This window comes from Amphibalanus amphitrite, unplaced genomic scaffold, assembly GCF_019059575.1.
Source record: "Amphibalanus amphitrite isolate SeventyFive unplaced genomic scaffold, NRLGWU_Aamphi_draft 000011F_arrow, whole genome shotgun sequence".
NCBI lineage: Eukaryota > Metazoa > Arthropoda > Thecostraca > Balanomorpha > Balanidae > Amphibalanus > Amphibalanus amphitrite.
The window spans coordinates 102,717-124,243 of record NW_024881507.1 but is presented as its reverse complement, the minus strand read 5'-3'; the positions used below and the strand labels follow the sequence as shown (position 1 = coordinate 124,243).

The following is a 21,527-nucleotide window of genomic DNA, read 5'->3' as shown; positions in this document are numbered from 1 at the left end:
GGCCTGTATACCGGGAACACGGGACCGGGCCCAACTTGTTCTCCGGCCGATCGCTAATGAAGCGACGACTGGAAATTCCTGCGGGTCGCAGCGCCGCCGCTGGAGATAAGTGGTACCGGATATTGGCGCTGGTCAGCCGGCGGCCGCCGACGCAGAGAAATCGGCCCATCTCCAGCTGCCGGTCACATTCCCGATCCGTCTGATACGGCCCGGTCCGTGACCTCCGGACGCTGACGGAGCTCACCGGCTCGCAGCTCCAGCCGCGGTCACCTCTCTCTCTCTCTCTCTCTCTCTCTCTCTCTCTCTCTCTCTCTCTCTCTCTCTCTCTCTCTCTCTCTCTCTCTCTCTCCTCTGTCCCCGCTCTCCGCTGCCATGCACCGTCCGCCGGCGCGGCGTGCCGACCTCTTCACCTCTCCTCGTCCGCTCCCCTCCCACCGCGGCTCAGCTCAGCTCGTGCTGCACCGGCCGCCAACCGGTTCGGCCAGCCGCCGACCCTGGTCTTTGTTTGGACTCGGCCCGGCGCGGCGACCGGCTCAGGAATTTGCACCGCCACGGTCGCCGTCACCGCTAACTTAACCCCGCCGTACCTATGTTGGAGAGCGGTTAAAGAGGTCGTGACCCTTTGTTAGGTCACCCGAGCGTTTTCCACTTTACACTGACCCATGGGAGCTCAGCGGGCTGTCGCAGCACCTTCTGTGGATCCATTAGAGACCCTCTGCGGGACATTTCGCCGGACTCGCTGCGAGGTCTCTGTAGAGCCATTACGAACCCCGGCCGGCCCACCACGGGACTTTCGCTGAACCGCCGCGGGCTGCTCTATTTTGGACGCTGACCCGATGTCATGCCTGCGCGCGCTGCACGCCCTGGAGGCCATGACCCGGCGTCGTGGGCCGGCACTCGGTGTTACCGGCCGGGGGTCGTCGCCAGGTGCCTGAGAAAGCCCTGTAATTAGCCAGGGCCGGGGCGAGAACAAGTTGACGCGCTTCATTACACCTGTCCGACTGACGCGGCAGGCCCGTCCGGTCCGCACTGACGGCAAAAAGGGCCGAGCCAAGTGCGGCACGCAACGGCACCTCCGCGACGCTCCACGAGGCCTTGTGAACGCCACAAGGCTTCACAAGGCTCTATGAGACTCTACAGGGCCTTGTGAACGCCACAAGACGCCACAAGGCTCCCGGATGCCAAAAGGCTCTGCGGCTGCTCGCACCCGCCGCAGCTCGGGCTGACCGCTCTGGTGGCCTGGGTCGGACGCTCGGCGCCGCGCGGCTCGGCCCGGCCCGGCTCGCGGCGCGGCTGCAGCGCCGCCGCCCGCGCCCACGGCGTCCACCGCTGTGACAGCACATGGGCGGAGCACGACACACGGCCGACACGCTACCAGCCGATGCCCAAACGATTTCAGCTACCTGGCTTAGCAGGATGTGCAGAGCGATGCCCTGCTTAGCATCGCTTTACATTGGAACGCGACTGACGGAATGCAGAAGAGCTTTGCAGATTTTGTTTGGCTTATGCTCGGTTCTGCTAGATTGCTAGCATAAACAGTGTTTTTCGGATATAAAGTAATGCATAAAATGGTGGTAAACATGTCTGTTGATGCGAAATAACGGCGACAGTAAAGCCGGATGAATTTATAAGCAGCGATTGTAACACCACGCCAATTCAAAAATATCACTAAGTGGTTGTTTTCGCCGTCGCTGTTTGCTATTCGTCCGCAAAGCACCGGTCATTAATCTGTCCGGCCGCGGGGTGTTTTGCGCGGCGCGCTATCTTTCCTAATGAATGGGTTGGAAGTGCTCGGTACGGATGAGTTTGATCGTGCAATTTTCCCCGCTATTGAGCGGCCGGGCCGTGGCGGTGCGCCGGTTCCCATCAATCTATTCCGGCGCGTCGCTTTACGCGCCCGGCTGCGTCGCTGCGACGCGCTTGACTACCTTTCCTTCCTGTTGTCACCGAACGGCGGAGGCCGGCGACCGTCTCCGGAGAAAGAACGGAGAGCGACCCGTCCCGGTGGGATGGTCCGGCGGCTCTCTTGGAGGCCTTTCGGGAGAGGCCGAGACAGAGACCTCACGGTCACCCCGGCGATCGATCTGTCTCGCCGGTACGTACTAGGGACCGCCGCACACCCGTCAGCGTGCGGCCAGGCTGGGTGGAGTAACCGTGGGACCTGGAGGCCGCGGACGGCGGGCGCGCCTGCCCGACACCAACTGGGCGAATGATAAGCTGCCGGTGGCACAGGAAAAAATTGGAAACACTCACCGCAGTGCAAAACATAGCACAATATGTACCCACTTTCGGGACCAAAATGCCATTGTCCAGAACCGCCGGTCTGCAAGAATTGGTTCGTGGAGCTCGATAATGGTTATTTGAATCTCAGACGCAGCGTGGTTGCAGACTGGCGTGCTATTATCGAGTTTGAGACGTTTTTTTGCCGTCTGCTACCGGCGCTGTTCGGAATCTGAGAGCTGCTGAAGTCGGGCTGAAGGGCGTGGACCGACTTGTCGCAGCTACTGTCACCACCAAGCCGCTTAGTGGCTACCAACTGTCTCTGAGCAGGCCCGATCTATCGATAAAGCCCCTGTCGCGCACCGGACGGTACACACCTGAACCGGAGGATTGCAGTGTGGTTGCGGTGACGCACGTTGGCCGGCCAGCCGCGGTGGCGCCGGTAGAACGACCAGCGGCTGTTCTGCCTCGGCTGTTCAATTAAGGCCAACACGCAGCGAGGCGGCGCTTCTCAGCCCTCGCTTGCCCTCTAATGGCGCGGTATAAGCCGATGCTAATACCGTTATTGATCGTGGGAGACTTGCGGTGAGTTATGTTGGACATGATATTGTGGGCGCGCCGGCTGCCGTTTGGAGGTCTAGGTCTGATTCACCGCAGTGCCCGCCCGCCTTCTGTTGTTGGCGGCTGCGTACTCGGCAGTCCTGAGAAAAAGCCGGATGCAAATTGGTGCTGATTTGCTAGCACACGGTAAAAATCCACTTTCCTGTATGGCTAATCCGACGAGATTCGCCATAAACTGCAGCCAGGAAAAATCGCCAGATTCCATCAGCGAGGCCGCTGGCTCAGCGATTTTTGGCCGTTCACTTTTTCGTCACTGCGGAGGCGAAAAACTGGCGCTGTGTACGAGTGGCCATCGGCTCCGATCGAGCTGGTCGGATCCGGGTTTCACCGAGCGGTCCGAGAGACCCGTACCGGGGCGGCTGACAGACGGAGAGCGGCCGGCGCGGGACACGGACAGTGCACGGTGACACGGCGGAATGCCGCCGCTGTCCGCCCACCCGCGGTCCGTGCACCCCCGCCCGTCTGTCCGCCTGTCTGTCCGTCCACCTCTCATCCGTCCGTCCCTCCCGTCCATCTGTCCGTTCGTCCCTCAGGCCGTCTCTCCTCCTCCAAGTCCAGTTTCTCCCAGCTATCCACCGCCAACGTAGACCCTGCCTACTCTGTGAAGTGTTACCAGTCCCTTCATTTTACCCCTAAGGATCGTAGTAAATAGCCATGCAATATATTTTGTTATATAATCATCTGCTTATAGCTCACTGTTCAAGCATGTCAATCGTCAGTGCTGAACGATAGAAAGGGATTGTCTAGCGTCCTTTGCTTATCGCACTGCACCAACATGTGCTTCGCACGGTCGCAGGGTTCACGTTGTATCTCCGTCCTCCGGATGTGGCGGTCTTACCGGCAGCATTCGCCTTTGTCCAGCGGTTTCTGTCTCTGTCTGTCTCTGGCTGCCTCTATCGGTGTTCTGTCCCGCTGTTCTCTCGGGTTTCCCAGAGTGCGATGTCGTTTCTTTCCGCTCTGTCGCATCTATCGGTCCACCAGCTGCACGGCTGGAGAGACGCGTGCCGGCATCTCTGTGAATCATCCGTGCGAACCGCTGGCTACCCGGCCTGGGTTCCGAGATACGGAACCCAGGCCATCTTCCGGTCATATGTTGTTTCATATTCTGGCGCGTGCGTCTGGGACGGCGCGGCGGCGGCTGGGTTTCAGCTGTCTGCGTTGCAGAGCGGTGATCGACCTCAGCTGTCTGACGTGCACTGCAGTCTGATGACCGGCTGTCTGTCCGTCTGACAGTCTGACAGGCCGGGGAGCGGCGCACCGGCCCACGCGATCTCCGCCGGCCCATGTGGCGCTCGCAGTGCGCTGTCACTCGTGGCGGAGACAGATTGCGGCGGCGGCTCGGTGCTGTTTTTGTGTCTGCCCTGTCCGGGTTCCGGGTCGGCCGGGGCAGCACCCCGGCGGATGGATGGCGCCGCGACAAGCGACGTCGTTCTATCACAGCCATGGGCCGGGGCAGGTGCAGATCGGGGTGTGGGCCATGACCGTTTTAGGGACAGAAACAGGGGCCAGGGTTCGGGGGCCGAGCATCTGTGCGGCGAGCGAACGTCCCCACCGGCCACCGTGCGGAGTATTTAGCAGTGTCGTTGTGTATAGCCCCGACGGCTGTTCGTTATCCGGGAACTCGCATTGATGGCGAATCGATGTCCTCGGCATTGCGGTTCAATGCCCTGGCAAATCGAATCACCCTGCTGGCTGCGTCCACGCGTGGGGACACCTCGGAAACGCTGCCAACCGAAAAAGAAAGACTCAAACGTGCCAAACGCTGAGCGGGGAACTCTTTCAGAGAGAAATGGATCCTCGCTAGCGAATTTCTCGGTAGGGGATTTGCTAAGTGCTTCCCATTACGCTAAATAGGGTTGTTGTGTTGGGACGCAGGGCGTGCGCTCGGGGGCGGCGGCCCAGGGGTGCGCTAGCTGACACCAGCGTGGCTGGACGGGGCGGACCATGCTGGTCACGGGGCGTACCGGTCACCCAAGGGCCGCCTCTGTATTCAGATGACTGTTCTGAGGCTGGTTGAGGTCGTTAACACCTCCGCGGCGCGGGCGTGGGAGGGCGGTGTCAGAGAAAGTACAGGCAGATGGGCCCGCTTGTTCTGCCCCTGATGCAACAGGCAGCGCTGGCAACTGGAGCTTGTTACGTAATTAGCACACCAGTCTGCCACCATTCGAGCTCGGCTGCTTGCGCAAAGCGCTGCCAGCGATTCGGGAGCAGAGACGAGCTGTCTGGGGATGTTCGGCACATGTTCTGTGACCGCGCCTCGGGAGCAGCCATCCGTATGAAACCTTTGTCGCCGCGAAGTTAGCTTCCATTAGCGGTCGGCGACGTCGAGGACTCATTTTGAATGCAGCAGCAGCTAAGCGACGAACCCCAACTTTACAACTTAAATTACTTTTGACTGCCCAGATCGGGTAAGTGCTCACCAAGTTCTCCAAGTATTAACCGTCTCCTTAAATTGGACGTCCGAATAAAAAACGGCGTGCCGCTCCGGTCGTCTCTGGGGGTGTGAAGGTCCGGCCTCACTGCGGGCCGCCTAGTTTCCTCGGCACGGCCGCCCACCGGCCGGCGCCCGTCGGCCGCTCCACCGCGGCTCGATAGCGCCGCCGATGACTATCTCGCAGGGGCACGTTCCTCGAACTGGGCCGGGCCTGCACGGCCGGTCTGGGAGGGCTGGCCGCCCGGCGGGCTTACACTCGATCGAGTTAGCCTCAGTGGTCGGCGTCGCCTGCCCCGATTGCGCCCGCTGCCCGCTCGTCCCGACTCGGGACCGGCCCCAGTGCCGGCCGACAGGTGTTCGGCGTGTCCCTCTGACGTATGCGGCGCGCCGGTGACATTCCTGGCGCGTCGGACCCGTTCGTCCACCGTCTGACGCCAGTGACACCCGTCCGGCCCTGATCGGGGGCGCCTAATGACGGCCCACCCGTCCATGTTCTGGGACCGAGGCGATAGGCGTGGGTTCGAGCGGGCGGAGCCGCAGGATAACCGATGTGCTGCATATTTGTCCCAGTTACCGATTCATGTAGTGGCTTGTCGAATGCGGGTCACTTCTGTTTATCCTCGCCACATGATGTGTTTACACTGACCGGTGCTGCTGAAGTCAGTGCTACTGATGGGTTACCGGCGCCGGCGCCCCCTCCTGTGAAAGCAGCCAGGATACGCCGGTGCTCGGGTCACGAGCATAATCTCTCGCTCGACTCGGCGCTCGTTTGTATCATTTTGACAGTCGGACGGCCTGAACGATCTCGGAAGGCGGACGTTAATTTCCAACAAGTGCTGTGCGGATGTAGGGGCAGACCATTAATATGGAGCGGGCCCGGAGAAAGGCCGGAAAGCGGCCGCTTCCGCCCGACTCGGGCGCGTTTCTCGACCGGCGAGCGCCGGCGGCGGATACTCATGGCACGTGTGACACATGTGTCACGTGTCTCCGGCTGTGCTCAGCACGTGCCTTTGCGTCCATCGTCCCGCGCAGCAGCACGTCCAGACGCTGGCCAGCGCTGGCCGACACACTGACGTTTTTCTGTTCTTTTTCTCTGGCCACCGTTTCCGGTGCCCCGAGCATCTGCACCACAGCTTGCCAACAATGAGCCGTCGGGCTCTAAGAGTGTTGTATCTGGAGTCTGCAACACATTCCCCGGCTCGCTGTCCAGCAAAAATGTTTAATTACGTGTCGCAACACTTCCGGCCGCGCCAGAACCGACACGGCTAATAATGAGACGAGAGACGCTTTCGCCGAGAATTCGTGCCGGCGCCGGGTATCCTTTCCTTTCACGTCCCTCGTAAGTCGTAAACCGACCGATGTTGCCTGATAACATGCCTCTTCAACGGCCCTCACAACCTCGCGCTATGTGTGTATGCGCAACGAAAATTGCCGACAACGTGCAAAATGCTCGTCCGCGCCCATGCACTTTCACAACACTGTCTGGCGCTGTTTCGCCACAAACGCCGGCTGATTGGGCGGTGGAGGGAGTGAGAGGGAGAGGTTGCGGCGCGCGGCGTGTGTCGGTGACCTGCCGCGGGCGAGGGTGACCGGCGACTGACCCGGGCGAGGTCAGACAGAGCCAGGTGTGTGACCCGACGTCCGACCGCCCTCCGCCGGCCGCTCCTGACGGCAGCTCGTGACCCGCGGCTGCAGGGGCGAAGGCCGAGGCCGCCGGGTGGGCCCCCTGCTGCTCACGACGCCACAGCGCCGCCGCCGGCCGTGCAGAGGGGTGGACGACGCCGTGAACCCCCGCCCGCTCCCCGCCCTGCCTCCAGCAGCGGGGACGGCGCTGGGAGAGGGGTCCCACCGTGGACCAACGGGGATCGATGGCAGCCCACCGGCCCGATGTGACTGACACCGCGGTCCGCCGCCGGCCGGTGTCACCCCGCCGGTCTGACCTTTCCACCCCGGCGCTCGGAGAGGTGGCCGCGGCGCCGGCCGGTCCCGGCGCTAATGCACACCTTTTGAGAGAGCTTTCCGAGCCTGATGTACGCGCCGGCTGCCAGACCTTATTAGCCGACAGCGATAAATAGGTACCGCGGCCGGCGGCGGCGGCACGGCGCCCCTGCCCGCAAACTGCAGCCGCTCCGAGGCCGGCCAGGTGACGCCTTCACCGGTCAGTTGGCGACACCTGCGCGGTCACCGCCGCTGTGCACTGACGCTGAGTTGGACCTCTCCGCTGACGTCTTCCCAACGTCATTCCTGGCTAGCGTTCACGCTGTTATCGCTATCTGCTATGACGACCTCGCTGGCATGTCGTTCGCAGTGCGGCCCGGAGCTCCGTTTATGGCACTATTATGCGACATCTCGCACGCTGCAGAACCCCCACTGTCGTATCTCACACTGGTCACCCGCAAAAACCTGCAGCGCCGATCAGATGTCCTTCGTGATGGAGGAAAGCCTTGCGCCAAGGACGAATTTGAGAAAGCAAGGACACGCTGGACTGGGTAAACACGAGCAAAAATGGACCCGTCGTTGGTGCAAGATCCTGGTCGTTTGAGCGCGGGCCTTATCAGATCTGGATTGTGGCCGAGAGGCGTGAGCTTAGGACATCGCAGCTCCTACGAAGTGTCCTGTGGTCGCAGATGCTCGTATGGGTTCTTATGTTAAACCTTTCGTCTCTCTCTCTCTCTCTCTCTCTCTCTCTCTCTCTCTCTCTCTCTCTCTCTCTCTCTCTCTCTCTCTCTCTCTCTCTCCCTCTCTCTCTCTCTCTCTCTCTCTCACCCTTTGGCTCTCTTTTCTCTCTCCCACTCGCTATGTCGCACCCCGCCCAGTCTCGCCAACGAGCCCTCATGCATTAGATCGCCGTCGCATATATTTTGATATATCAGAATGCGGGCGCCACCACCCACATCGCTGGCGCGGTTGGAATGCAGTCCGCCGTGCAACAGCCGCCAGTGGAGAAAGTCGCCCGCCGCGTGCCGGTCGGGTCAGTGTGGTCCGCTCGGCGGCCGGGCCGGCACGGCTGACCGGACCGGTCGACCGGGCACGGCACGAATCGCGGCCGGGTCATGTCACGTCAGCGGCCGGACGTCGGTTTCTCCGTCACCGAAACCTCATCTGCTGACGGTTTACGACGTCCCGTTAGGTCCGCGCCGCTGGGCTCGCCCGTCGTTCCGCCAGTCCGGCCGGGCTGGCCGGGTGCTACTGGGTGCTGGCCGAGGGTCGCTGAGGTGTAATGGGGTGCCGGGTGACCCTCAGACCCCGTCACAGACCTTTGGAGGACGTCGCTGACGTCTGCTCAGCCAGGTCCGGGCTGGTCGCACAGACAGTCTGTCGGCCCCGCGCCGACCCGGCACGTGCCGACTGACCGGTCCGGTACGTGCTGGATGGTCGCGCGGCCATGAGGCGGGGCCGCACCGACTGACCCGGGTCATCGCCGGCCAGTCGCGCCGCCGATGGATGCCCGGCACGTGCCCGGGACGGCGGCGGTGCCTCGCACGGGGAGAAACGGCCCTCGACGCCCGTGGACAGAGGCCGGCCGGTGCTCGCTCGAATTCAAAACGCGCCGTGGCAGTTACTGTCGGCGAGTGCAGGTTTAGCACCGCCGGGAAAGGACCGCCCTGCCATGGAGGCGCGGCGTGCAGCGGCGGCGGACCCGGCGAGCTGCGGCGCGCCACTTAGCACTAATGTCGCAGCTGGTCGTCAATAGTGGGCCGGGATTGCCGACCGGGTCGATGGCCGGGAGAATACGGGAGCGGCACGGAGTTAGCCTCCGAGCTTGGCAGTTCACTAAGTCACACTGATGTCATCTTAGGATCGTTGCAACAAGGTTTGGTACTTTTCTCCCCAGTCACTGACAGTCGTTAAAAGGCAGCCGGTGCCGTCCCCCGTAATTCTGTCATTTTCAACGGACAGAAACTGGTGCGAAAAGCAGTGCTCGACCGCCCATCGCAACAGGGCGAGGGGAAGGGTGAACAATTCACCTCACCCTCCGACTGATGACGCTTTTAGAGAGCCTCTGTAAACGCGACCGCCCATAAAGCGGAGAACCTGGCTGGGAGCGCGGCGGCCGGCGACTCCCCACGTGGGGCGCGCTGACAGCGGCTCCAATTTGTCTGGAGAGCTCGCTGAGAGCGCAGGGGCGGTCCGACCAGAGGAGAAGGCCCGGAGGAGCGCCGTGTGCGAGCGCGCCGCCCTGGGGAGAGTGCGCGCTGCACGGGCCGCCTCCCGGGGCCATGTTTACTCGCGGGCCGTCCGGGACTGACGGGCGGCGGGCGGGCCCCGCTGCGCCGCGCGCGCCCCATGTCGGGGAGCTGGCCGACCCTCAGCGCTGACCTCATGACCTGACGGTGACCTGGGCGGCTCCGCGGGTGGTGCAGCGAGGGGTCGTGACAGTGACGAACAGCTGCGCGACCCGTGACCGACTCACTCGATGTCGGCTTCGTCGTGGGACGCCCCGGGCGTCAGCTCATGACACCCGAGCCCCGAGCCGTCTTCAGAGAGGGATTGCGTTGACGGTGCACCAACAACGAGGCTGCGTAGACATGCCGACTCTTCGGGGCCCTCCTTGAGCGAGGTTTGTCCAAACAAACAGCCTCAGGGGTAGCGGAGAGCAGCGGCTCCGAATCTGACTCGGCTTACCATCATCACCGCTTACAGCAACGCGGAAATCCGGCAGGGAAGGGAGCTGAACGCAGGGGGCCGGACGTCGGGCGGGAGGGACTGCGCCGGAGCTGTCATGGCGCGCTATGCTGGCTGCCGCTTCGCCTGCCACAGCCCGTTTGAAGTGCGGCTGATGGCGCGTTTGATGCGGTGCGGGCCTGATTAGCTAAACCAGCTGCCTGCCCGTGTTGGCTTTGAGGCGTTCGGTGCATTAACGCAGACCGCACGACAAACTGCTGACGCTGTTTAGGTAAAGCGCAGTCGTGTTGAATTGCTACTTAAGTCAGCCCATTTGGGGAAGTTTAGCTTGGTTGCCTGTTTCCGCATTCAGGTTATGTAAATGGGCGCTTTGTCCTGGGCGGCTGCTGTTTTAGAAATAGCGCGCCTTGCGTCACCTGTGTTTCGTTAGAGTGGCGACCTCCACTTGGGATCGCCGCCCGCCGAGGAATGGAATACATCGGAACGAGCCAAGTGGATGCGTTCGTTCGTCATCGAGCCGTCTCCATCGTTCACGGGGCGTTGACAATCCCTCACCGGACCGCTCGGCGCCCGCTCCCGGATTTCATAGCGCTTATCTCTGATCATAATCCCCGTCGAGCGACTATAAACACGACAGAGACGGTCTATAGCGGTGGGCGGTGGGCGGCTGGCGGTGGTCACCTCTCGTGCGGTGCCTCTGGATCTTCTCCACCGTCGCTGAGAACTGATGATTTCACAGTTATCTTACCTGCGAAATATCTCTCGCTCGCCTCAGCTGTCCTTCATCAACGCATATTTCTGGGGAACTTCGCATGAATCTTGAGAGTAGAACGAAAGCAGTCTCGACTACGCCAGCTAGCTGCTACCGTACCTGGTTGTCGAACCCACTCGTGTTGCCTCCTTTCGTGTCCTCGGGGAGGTGCCGGGCGCGCTGACATGGCGTGGACATCAAATCAGGCGCGGTGCTGCATGCGCCGACGTTGTTGACGGCCTGTGGAGGGCTGGCGCGGAGCCAGGGACAGCCTCGGCGCCGCCTCCACTCTCGAATCGAGATGGATGGCGCCACGGGGGTCACACGAGGGATCACTATGCGCCATCAGCACAGGGGGCCTGTCTCTGGGTGGAGTCGGCGGAGAGTCAGCAGAGAGTCAGCAGGGTCGGCGGAGAGTCAGCCTGAGTCACACCGATTGTCGCCCTGGCGCGGTGTCGTGCTGAGACGGACTGAGGAGATGCGACAGCTGAGGGTCGCTGCATCCCATAAGCGGCCGCAGATCGCCGCGTGGTGCGATCGGGGTGACTGAGCCGGACGCACCCCGCTCGGCGGCGCTGTGTTGGACAGCGGACACTGCGCAGCGTTTTTGGTACCGCGAGGGGCGCGGCTGACCATGATCGGTTCGACGACGCTGCCCTTCGATGCTGCATGCATGGCGTACGCTCGCGGCTGTGTTTGGCGCGAGCGCAGAATCGACTCATCGTCAGACGCGCCTCGCCCGGGCTGACACGAGTATCAATCAATCAGTCGGCGCATTGTCCGAGACGCCCGGCCCGGCCGGCGTTTGGGGCCATGTGGGGCCGAGCGCGGTGCAGCGGCTAATGCCTTCATCATAATAAACGTCAGGGTGGCTAGATGAGCTGGCTAGACGGCTGGCGCGGCCTGCTGTTTCTGATAGTCGAGCCCCGCATCGCGGACACCAGAGCGAGATCCCTGAGTGGGAAGTACAGGGGGTGATGTCATATGATGCCATTGTCGTTCAACTCCATTGTTTGGACCTTGGCCCCTTGTTGGCGATGTCAAGACTGCCGCACTGTATGCTGTGTACACTGTGCTCTTACAATGTGCTTAGCCGATATCAAGATGTAATCTTCCTGTCCATAGTGACTCACGTGCTTGAGATTTCAAATTGTAAAACGTATTTTTGAAGCGTGATTGTTAATCCTATTAGATGCGTCATACCGTGAGAAGGATGTGAGGTTTGCAATCACAATTAATCACTTTATACGCATCGCAATAATTGATGGCTTTGAACATTGGTAACGATATCCACGTAAGTCAATCAGCTACGCTTTGTATCATTTCATGGCTATCAAGTTTTCATCTGGCTTCGTATCTGGCTTTGCCCTAGGCTCCTTCAGCTCATGCGACCTCTGTTTTCAGTCTTCACCTCGCCTAACCTCGTGATCCCTCCCCACACCTGACCTGATCTCGTTTCTCTTTTTTTCTCGTGCAGATCGTGGTGGAGCCCTTGTCGGATGTCATCGTGGGCACAGAGTATGCCGACCTGACGGTCCGTCAGGGCAGCAAAGTGCAGGCCGACCTCCGGCTCGACCCGCCCAAGCAGCACCTCTACGTCATGACTGAAAAGAAGGTAAGTGACTCGCCTCTGAGCTTGAGGCGCTCTTCTCCCGTAGGGGAGGGATTTCAAGGATAGGCGGATGGAATCGCACGACCAGTTTGAAAGGCGTGAATAACGGATTCACACCGGGACTTGCTGGAAGAAGCAGAAGCCGTTAATCCAATCAGGAATGCTAGAACTTTCTGATGTGTAAGCTCACCGTTCCTGCAGACGGCATCCAGCCGCGATGAGCTCCGAGCTGTGATGCACGGTGTATAAAATGTCTCTTTGGAACGACTCGTAACACGTGCCGTTGCTAATTTTGCTTGGAATGTCAGATCTCGTGTAGAACAAGTTATAAGAGCTGGTAGTTGCGTCATCTAGTCGTCGAGGACCTCGTCGACCGTCAAGTGGCCTTTGCGTCAACCGGAGACAAGTCGGCGTGGCCCGTTAGACGTTTTCCTGCCGGATGCCTGTCCTGCTGGCGGATTGCAGCGCCGCTGGACAATGTGGTGCGCTCGTGACGCGAGGAGGGAGTATCCGCCTCTGAAGGGACCAGCGGCAGGAGAGGGCCATGATGCAGTGCCGTGTCGAGTCCGTTGACAGGACGGGTCAGACACCTCGCCTGAGCTGCGGCGTGGCGGGGCAGAGGTGGGAGACGAGTCAGCGGGCCGGCGCCGGCGACCCGCCCGCACGCCAGCTCCCGTGACCGCTGACACAGCAGCTGACACACCGGGTGACACGGGCGTTACGTGACACCGGGTTACGTGACGCGCCATGTCAGGGCGGGCGTCATGGTGAATGGGCGACAAGCTGACGGCATCCGCCAACTATTCGGCTCGTAACCAGAAACCTGCACGGCGAATATCCTCTAACGGGATGGGGCCCGGTCAAGGGACGACTGGCCGGATTGCTTTTGCAGAGAGTCATCACTCAAAGTGACGTCCCAAGTAGGCCCGGGCCGGCTATCGCCGCAGGTGATTTGTCACAGCTGTTTGCAATGTTTGCAAGGTGTCCGTTTTCACAAGAAGGCCAAGCGAGCAACCTTCAGAGTGAAATCACGAAGGTCATCGCTGGGCTCCGGTGAAACAGTTTCCAATCCGTTGTTAATGTATCGACACGGCCACTACTATTGAGCGCTGCAAGTATTATCCAAGGTTTATGTATGGACGTGGTCCTATTACGTAATTTGTGGTTTATGTCGCCGTTTTGGCATGGATCCTATCTGATTATCATGCTGCTGTGGCTTGGACAACATGGTAGTCTCAAGTGCTGTCGTATTGGGGATGCTCAAAGCGGTGGGATGACCTTGGCAACACGGATCCAGCCGAACTGATGACCCATAACTTTCTCAGTTGGGCCTCTGAGCGGAACGAGGACAGTTCACTGACGTTCCGACCGTAGAAAATCCCTCGAATTGCCCTCTGGACGAGATTCCTGAAGTGGGCTTCAAAACCCGACCCTACCTGGAAAGCGTTCTATAGCGCCCTTTCTGGGGTGCCAGCGCGAGGTACCGGCCGTCCTCGACCCTCGGCATCGCTGTGAGCCGCGCCGAGCGACCGCTTTGTCCTGCGACGCCGCACCATACATCACCTGACTAGCGAGCAGGCGCCGAGAAAGGGCCGCGCTCCACCGGCGGACGGCGGCCGACGGTTGCGGCGACAGGGGAGTGGTAATGTACCGGCGCTGACCGGGCGGTGTGAGGTGGGACCGACCGGACAGCTTTGAAGACCGCTCCGTAAGGTTAGCTGAATGCGTGGCTTGCGGAACGAGGGAGCGGGTGCGCTCGGTCTCACGAATAGTCTCGCCTAGAACTCGGACAGAAACACTTGCAGCAGTTCTGCTATTCCGTTACACGCCTGGAATTGCCAGTGTCGCTGCCTTTCTCCTGACCTGGATTCATTTGTTTTTCCTGTTCCACTCCGTCTCTTGCATGATATTGGTGCTGTTCGCAATCACGTTTTCATTTTCGTTCATGGCTACAGATCGTTTCTATAATATTTTTTTTTCAATCAGTGGCCTATGCCAGTCATTCCCAATGCTGAGATATCACATCCAAACCCTTTTCAGTCGGGTATAGTTTCTCATCCTGTCGGGTCCGCGGTTCGTCGATATCTCTCCTGTCTTCATAATCTCTTGGCTCAGACGCGGCGCCGCCGCCGGCCTCGGCTGGCGACCCCGCCACCGTCACTCTGACTCCTCTCTGACTTTTTCTCCGGGACTGAGCTCCGCGCTGAGCCGTTCGCCGGCTGACCGAAATTCTGACGGCCCAGACGGACCTCCGGTCGGCACGGGGCAGAGCGATGTCTCCGTCGCTGGTTCCTAAATCCGGCTAACGACGCCTCGGACGGTGACGTCATTGATGACGTGTGCGGGTCGTTTTGGGGCGGGCGCGCCCGGAGGCAGATAGGCCGACGGTAGGGTGCGGCTCCCGGGCGGTGGCGTACTGCCGCTAGGAGAGGGAGGGGCTGCACAATACAGCATGGGCTTCGTGAGGGACGATAGGCCTCTGGCAATGTAGTTTGATTTGCGACCAGCCGCCAACGCCCGGTAAACGCGCGGCGGCGATTGTTTCGGGGTCGGAGCGGCGTCACTGAAGGCCGTCGCCACTGAGTGATTGTTCGCTCGTTTCGTTTGGGCCGGTTTGCTATTCAGCGCGCGGCGCGGGTCGGTGTGCCACTGACGGCTGTCTGATTGCGCCTCTCGGGCGGCAGGGCGGTTTTATGGCCGCGCGCGTCATGCACGCTCCATCGCGGACATGAGAGCGGCCCCAGCCGACCCGTCGGCGCGCGTGCCGCGGCCATCCGCCGGCGCGTGGTTGCGTGTCGTGTTGACAGCGGGCTGTGTTTGACGTGCACGCACGTGGCTTATTGTCTGTCAGACAGCCCTGCGCACACAGAAACGCTCACGGACGGACCAGCAGATATAATGGGAGGTGTTGTTTACCGCTGCTGCCGTGCAGTGGTAGCGCGGCGCTCCCCGATCGACCCGCGTGTGATTGCGGTGTTTTACCACGCTGCCGGGCGCCAGTCTGTGCCCCGTTTCCTCGCCGCTGTACCTCGGCTCTTCTTTCTCTTCTCCTCTCTTCCCTTCTTCCTTCCGGTGGACGGCATCGAGCGCCGAGACGTCGCTGGAAGCAGCTGGCTCCGGAAGCGGCTCCGACTGGGATCCGGCCAAAGCCAACTGATTTCCGGCCTCCCATTAGGTTCTGTCAGACACAGACTCGACCGTAGCTCAGCCACGACTCACGCTCGGCCCTGCTGGGATCGGCTGCACCCCACTCAACTCCAATCACCCTCCCTCGTAATACATACTCTTTGACTCGCGCCCGAAGCACGTCTCTCTCGGCTCGAGTATCGACTGCTGACAGGCTGCAATCGCGAGATCGGCTCACAATTAGTCGGCTCGTTTTCGGTGCGTGACAACAGGCGGTTTTCGGCGGCGGCGGCGTTGTTAGTGGCGTGAGAACCGAAGCACCAATGACCCGAGTGGTCAAAGTGGTGTTGGGCAACCCAAGTTTGGCCACTTGGCGTGCTCTTACGCTGTCGTGCGTGTCGACAAACTCGGTTTTTCCTTGGCAGCTGACTGGGCAGGCTGACATGAGATGTTGAAACATTACGGAGCTCAATTGACGGTCCGTCGCTGTTCTCCCGTCAGTCGAGTCATTCGGTATTTAGGGCAACGAGAAAACCTACCGCACCACACCGATCACCTGATCGTCTACTCATTTGATTTAACTGCACGTCTGTTCGCCGAGTATACGTCTGTCTTTCTAACCGCCCGTCTCCTCGTTCTCTCGTCCCCGTCTGTCCGTCTGTCTGCCTGTCTGGTCCATTGTCTATCGCTGCGTCCATCGATCCGGACGAGTGTCGAGACGTCCATCTGTTCGTCGGCCGACCGTCGGATCGTCGGCCTGCCTCGTTGGCGAGAGTGATTTCTGATCGACGGCCGGCGCCTCTCGACCTGCCGGCGCGCCAGCCCGATGATTTCCGTTCACTCTTCTCTGATTGCTTCTTTCTCATACACGATTGTTTCCGGGAGAGGGAAATTATTATGCCTCTATTCTTTTCATAAGCTCAAACACAGATCCTCAGACGCTAATGTGACATCAAAGTCTGTCTGGGTTCTTCCCGGTTGAGAAGCCGGCTGGCTTGTGCTCCCGTTGCATCAATGGATGTATCGCTGGAGGAATCGGCTGTGGTCGTGCCTGGGTCGTATCCGATCGGAGTCGGCGCTGCCATCAGTGAAGTGGCCCCTTTGCCGCCGCCGGACGACCATCCCCGTGATTGCCGCCGCCGCCACGGCACCCCGCGGGGCGGCGGCACGCGCCCGTCGATAGCGACAGCGCTCCGTCGGTGATGTCGGGACAGCCACGGGCCGTAGTGACGTGACGCGTGACGGTGTCCCCGCCTGTGTCACATCGGTGCCGACACGACGCTGGCTCAATATTGACTCTCTGGTGCCGCGGTCGGGGCACGATGGCCGGACATTGACGCTGACGTTGAGACATTTCTGCCATTCCACCCGTGACGTTCCTCATGATGGTTGCATGACACTTCCCGTCAGAGTCAATTTATTGACGTAGCTTTATGGCGGGATTCTGGGAAACGGAGGCTTTCCAGAAACCCGAGCCGCAATTCCAGATTCGGTCTCGGCTCGGCTGAGTGGCCGATGCACCGGTGTGGTGTTAAATCCTCATCTCCATCGGTGTATGTGGATCGCCCTTGTCACTCAGCGGGGCGTCATTTCGCGCAGGATTACGCGCTGGCGCGGATATAGGGCTGGCTCCTTCGGCTACAGAGTGCGATTGGATGGCTCGAGACAAAGGCTCCCTGACGGCGCGCGGGATGCATCCCACTTATCTTCGGTGATCCAATGCAGAGATGATAGGCTACGTGACTTCAGTGGGTACCCCAATCTGGGATCCGAGCAGTTTCAGGTGGAATTGGAAGCTATGGGACATAAAGACGTCCTCCGAAATCGTGCATAGTTTAACTGAATTGGTTATGTGTCTATATGACGAAGGAAATGTCTATAGATGATGACCAGCGGCAGTCACGAGGGTTTACCTCAACGGACTTGAAGCTCCCAGGCCACCCAGGGCCGGCACCTGTAGGGCGCCGTGGAGCTTTTGGAACTCCGCGGTCGCCGCGGGACCGTGGCAAGGCCGGTGCGTGATGGGTGGGTCACGCGTCCGGTGGCCCTCCCGGGTGCCGCTCAACGTGCTGGAACTCGTGGCACGCCAACGAGCCGCCTCCAAAACAGTTGGACGCATCGGGGAATAGCCTGGAGGTTTACACAGATTGCAGTCGCGACCAGACGTGCGTCTTCGCTACGAGGTGTGCCATTTTGGTGCTATGCTGCACCTCTCTGGAGAATACTGCATGTATCGCTTGCCAATGTAGCGTGGAAATGAGCCCGGCCGTGCGGCTCGTTACTCGGTTTACGGTCTCTCCAGACGTCGCCGCTCGCTGATCGAGTGCAGAACAGTCGCCGATTGAAGTCAGACAATCGATTAACGCTGGAGTGAATGTTAACGACGTGCTCCCTCTCAATGGCGACAGGCTATTGCCTCCTAGGTACGACCTTGCTGTGAGGTAACTGACTTCCGCACTGTTTTAGCCGCCTATTTTGCCCTCTCACTGACGGAGATCGAGCAAGATGGGCAATTATTCTTCCTTCTTTACGTTCAACATTAGTTTCACGGTGTGTGGCTGAACTTACTGATGGCCACATCTCTTCCAGGCGCCACGGAACCATCATGTTCCAGTATAAAATCAGCCATTTGGGGCTGAATCCATCCAAGTTGGTGTCCTATATGGCGTTGGGCGATGGCCGGAGGCGCCTGCCCGTATCCGTCTCTGATTTACCGGACGGAGGCACCGGGCACGAGCGTCGCCTCGGCTCGGCAGCCAGGTCGAAAGTCAATTTCAGGTGGTGCCCTCCCTCGAGATGAGTTGGTGAACTTTTCAGACACGGGCCTCGTGACTAGCGATGTGACAACGTATGTCATATCACCCGTTGACAATTCCGACACCTGGCACATGCCATGATTATGCAGATCGCATTCATCGCTGACATTACTCGGCCGGCGTTACTTGCATAATACAACACGTGATCCATCCATTATCACCTTTGCTGCTGCCATACATCGTTCCATTGACACGCTTACATTTCTTTTGCTGCCAGTTTAACAGTGAATCACAGTGCCGTATTAAACACGTCATATCGACACTTGCCAGCTCGTGCCAGTGCAAGTCGCACTTCAATCCCTCGGCGTCCTTACTCACGCCCATACGCCAGTGACGCGGGCAGCACTGCTCGCGCTGATAACGTCCCAGTGTCAGCGCTGGCGTGGAATTACGACCTACAGAAATTACGCCGCCGCCGCTGGCGAATGGCACCCGCCCCCGCCACTGTTATTCCGGGATTCCTGCAAGTGCTCAACATTTTCCGCTGGAATGAGTAAAGCATTACGGTATTTGATTATGTTCCGAGCTGTTATGTAACCAACCAAAAAGCGTCTTTTTGATGCCAGCTGCAAATTTCATTCACTCGTATTAGACAATGTATCTTTTCCCTTTCAACGATGGCTGAAGAGGAACATACTTTCGGAATTCCTCAGGAACACGGCTGCCTGGAGTGACAATACAAGCTGCATACCGCATCTCACGCCAAGCATACGCTACCACCTTATCAAACACTTTTGTTTAACCGGCACGTCTGCGAAGCATTCCAATATTCGTTTGGTTTCACTTCAGGAAGTCCACGCTTCCCGAAACTTCTCTCAAGATTGCCTGGGATGTCTGATGCTCGTTTTGAGATCGTCGTTCCTCATCGACCGGTGCTATCGGTCGCCATCGACGTCCCCTCTCGCCCCGTCTGAACTCGCCGTCTCCGAAACGACCTCTCCGGACGCTCCCTGCCGTCGTTGCCGTTAATGGGCCGGCGGCGCCGGGAACGACGAGCGGCCGGGTCTCACCTGCCGACGACGAAATTGTTTTCGTCGCGCCGGAAGCCTGCGGCAATCATTTCCGTCGGCAGACGGTGGCGGCCATCGACAGTGCTTAGCTCTGACGGCGGAAGGCAGCGGCGCCGGGGGCTAATTTCTGCCGGATGGACGCACGTCTAGTGGGGAGCGATCGTCAGACTGGGGTGGCGGCCATTCCCGGTCGTAATATCTGCTGCGCCGACGTATTTGGCCAAAGTTTGCGGCGCTCTGGTGTTGTCGGACGTGTGTTGCTGTCAGGAGCGGCCTCCCCCGGGATTTATTGGAACCCAAGCCACGGTGTCGATAAAATAAACCTCCCCTACGCTGGCCATATTGAAGCTCCCAGGCGGAACAAACTTGGTCGGTCGATGCATCTGGGAGTTGTAATACGACCCATCTTCCGTTACGCGGACAGCAAAAACTCGTCGAGGTCTGCTTTTTTCAGCGTCTGAAAGCCTAGTGAGGTCAGATTGCCACTGCAGGGAGCGGATTTACTGCTGAAACTTGGATAGTCTGAGTGTGATTCGGTGGCGTTACTGGTCAATGGTCAGTACACTGATTTGCTCTCCAGCCACATCACTGGAGTCTGCCACCGTATACGACAATCACACTCCTGTCTGACTGAAAAAGGCGCTTGGATACCACGACGTTCGAAGGCAAATGCGATGACCTCATTGCGATGTTACGCCTTTGTGGCTTGGCTGGTTCGTATTCATCGTGGCGTGTCAACTGTTGCTGATGTCGCTATGATGCAGTGGTTACATCACTGTCGTGACACTGGAGCAGGTTGACGCGGAGGTGCGGCGCCGTCAGCGTACTTTAGCGAACACTGAAGGTGTTTGGGTCTGGTCATGTTGGGAGGTGACGCAGTCTGTTTTACATGCCGCTGCCTTTAATGCCGTTGTCCAATGTTTCGTGGAGCGCTACTGGTGTTTCGTGACGCGTCCCGCCTGTTTCATGGCTCGCTGCTATGAATGGACGGACGGCGCTACCGTGAACCTCGGCACTCTTCGTGACTGCCACACCCTGCCGGCTCACGAGCCTCCACCGAACCAGGGAACAGCCCTGCTTCGCGGCACAGCACGCTCGAGTTCCATCCTGCACGCAGATTAAATCCAACGCTTCGTCTGAGCTCCAACCGAGAACGGTTCCGGGCGCGTCCCGGGCCGAGCCGAGCCGATCCGGGCTTCAATTCCCGGCATAAGTCATCCTCATCTGTGTCGCTATCGACTCTGCGCCAGGCGTCGCTCGCCGCCGCCGCCGGAGCCGTGCAGCCACATAAACAGGTGTAGTCATCCGCCGCTCTGCAGGAATGCATGCAATCTGTGCGGGTGTATGCATTCTGCAGCCGGCGCGGTCCGGCTGCCTGCCGTATTGATTGGCCTACCTGGGAGGAACAGCGACGGTGGAGACGAGCGCGCGGGCCGCCCGAGGGCCGGCCGAGTCGGCAGCTGCCGGCGCGTGCAGCCCGACCCGGCTATATGGAAATGTCTGGGCACCACGACAGCCGCTGCCACTACAGCAGCCGCTACAGCAGCGGGTCATTTTGAAGGAGGCTGCGGCGGCACTATCCGTCTCTGAGCTGGGGTCTGCTGCCGCCGTTGGGGTTGCTGATAGCTGTCTGTCTGCGTCGCGCCAAGTGACGACCCGTGTCGCCGAGCGCGATCGTGTCTGTCTCGGTGGTGATCGTAGGTGTCGCGCGCAGGCGATTGTATGTGTCTCGGAGGCGATCGGCAGCGCGGACCCGGCGAGCTACCTGTCGCGGCCACTCAACAGGCGAGCGATCTGTCTTGGCGGCGACGGTGGTGGGGACGAAACTGAGCATATCGCATGTTGACAGACGGCTTCGGCGCCAGCACTTCATGCATAATCTCCGCCCTGTGCGGCGCGCAGTTTCAGCGTCCCTGCTCAGCCCTTTTACCTCGCGCTGGTTCCTGCAGCGCTCCCAAGAGCGCAGGTCGACGCGTTTCCGTGAACAAGACACTGCAGCCGGATGAATTGTGGGCTGCCGGGCGGCGACTCTGATCGCCGTTCAGGGCTCGGAGGTGATGCACGAGCGTATGGCGCTGAGACGGACGATTGACGCCCCAAAAGTCTCCGGATGGGATTGCTCCCGCGGGCGTCGTCCGGCAGAACTTTCCCAGAACGAGCAGCTCTCAGAATATATACGGAAAGCCCGCCGGTCCCGGCGCCGGGCGCAAATTACGCCCAGGCTTTCTGTGAGCCCAACGACTGACGCCCCAGATAATAGATTAGATATGCACGGTGTTATGTATTACACCGGTCTGCGCCATACTTCTGG

General features: G+C 59.9%; 1 protein-coding gene across 2 annotated transcripts in view; it reads left to right on the top strand.

The window, feature by feature from the left end:
• LOC122381427 (plexin-A2-like) overlaps nt 1-21,527 on the top strand; it is a 133,222-nt gene that overhangs the window by 54,468 nt on the left and 57,227 nt on the right. For both annotated transcript variants that reach the window (XM_043365576.1, XM_043365568.1), the window contains exon 4: nt 12,130-12,267. In XM_043365576.1, the coding sequence (XP_043221511.1) occupies nt 12,130-12,267 (138 nt within the window). The remainder of the gene's footprint in view (nt 1-12,129; nt 12,268-21,527) is intronic.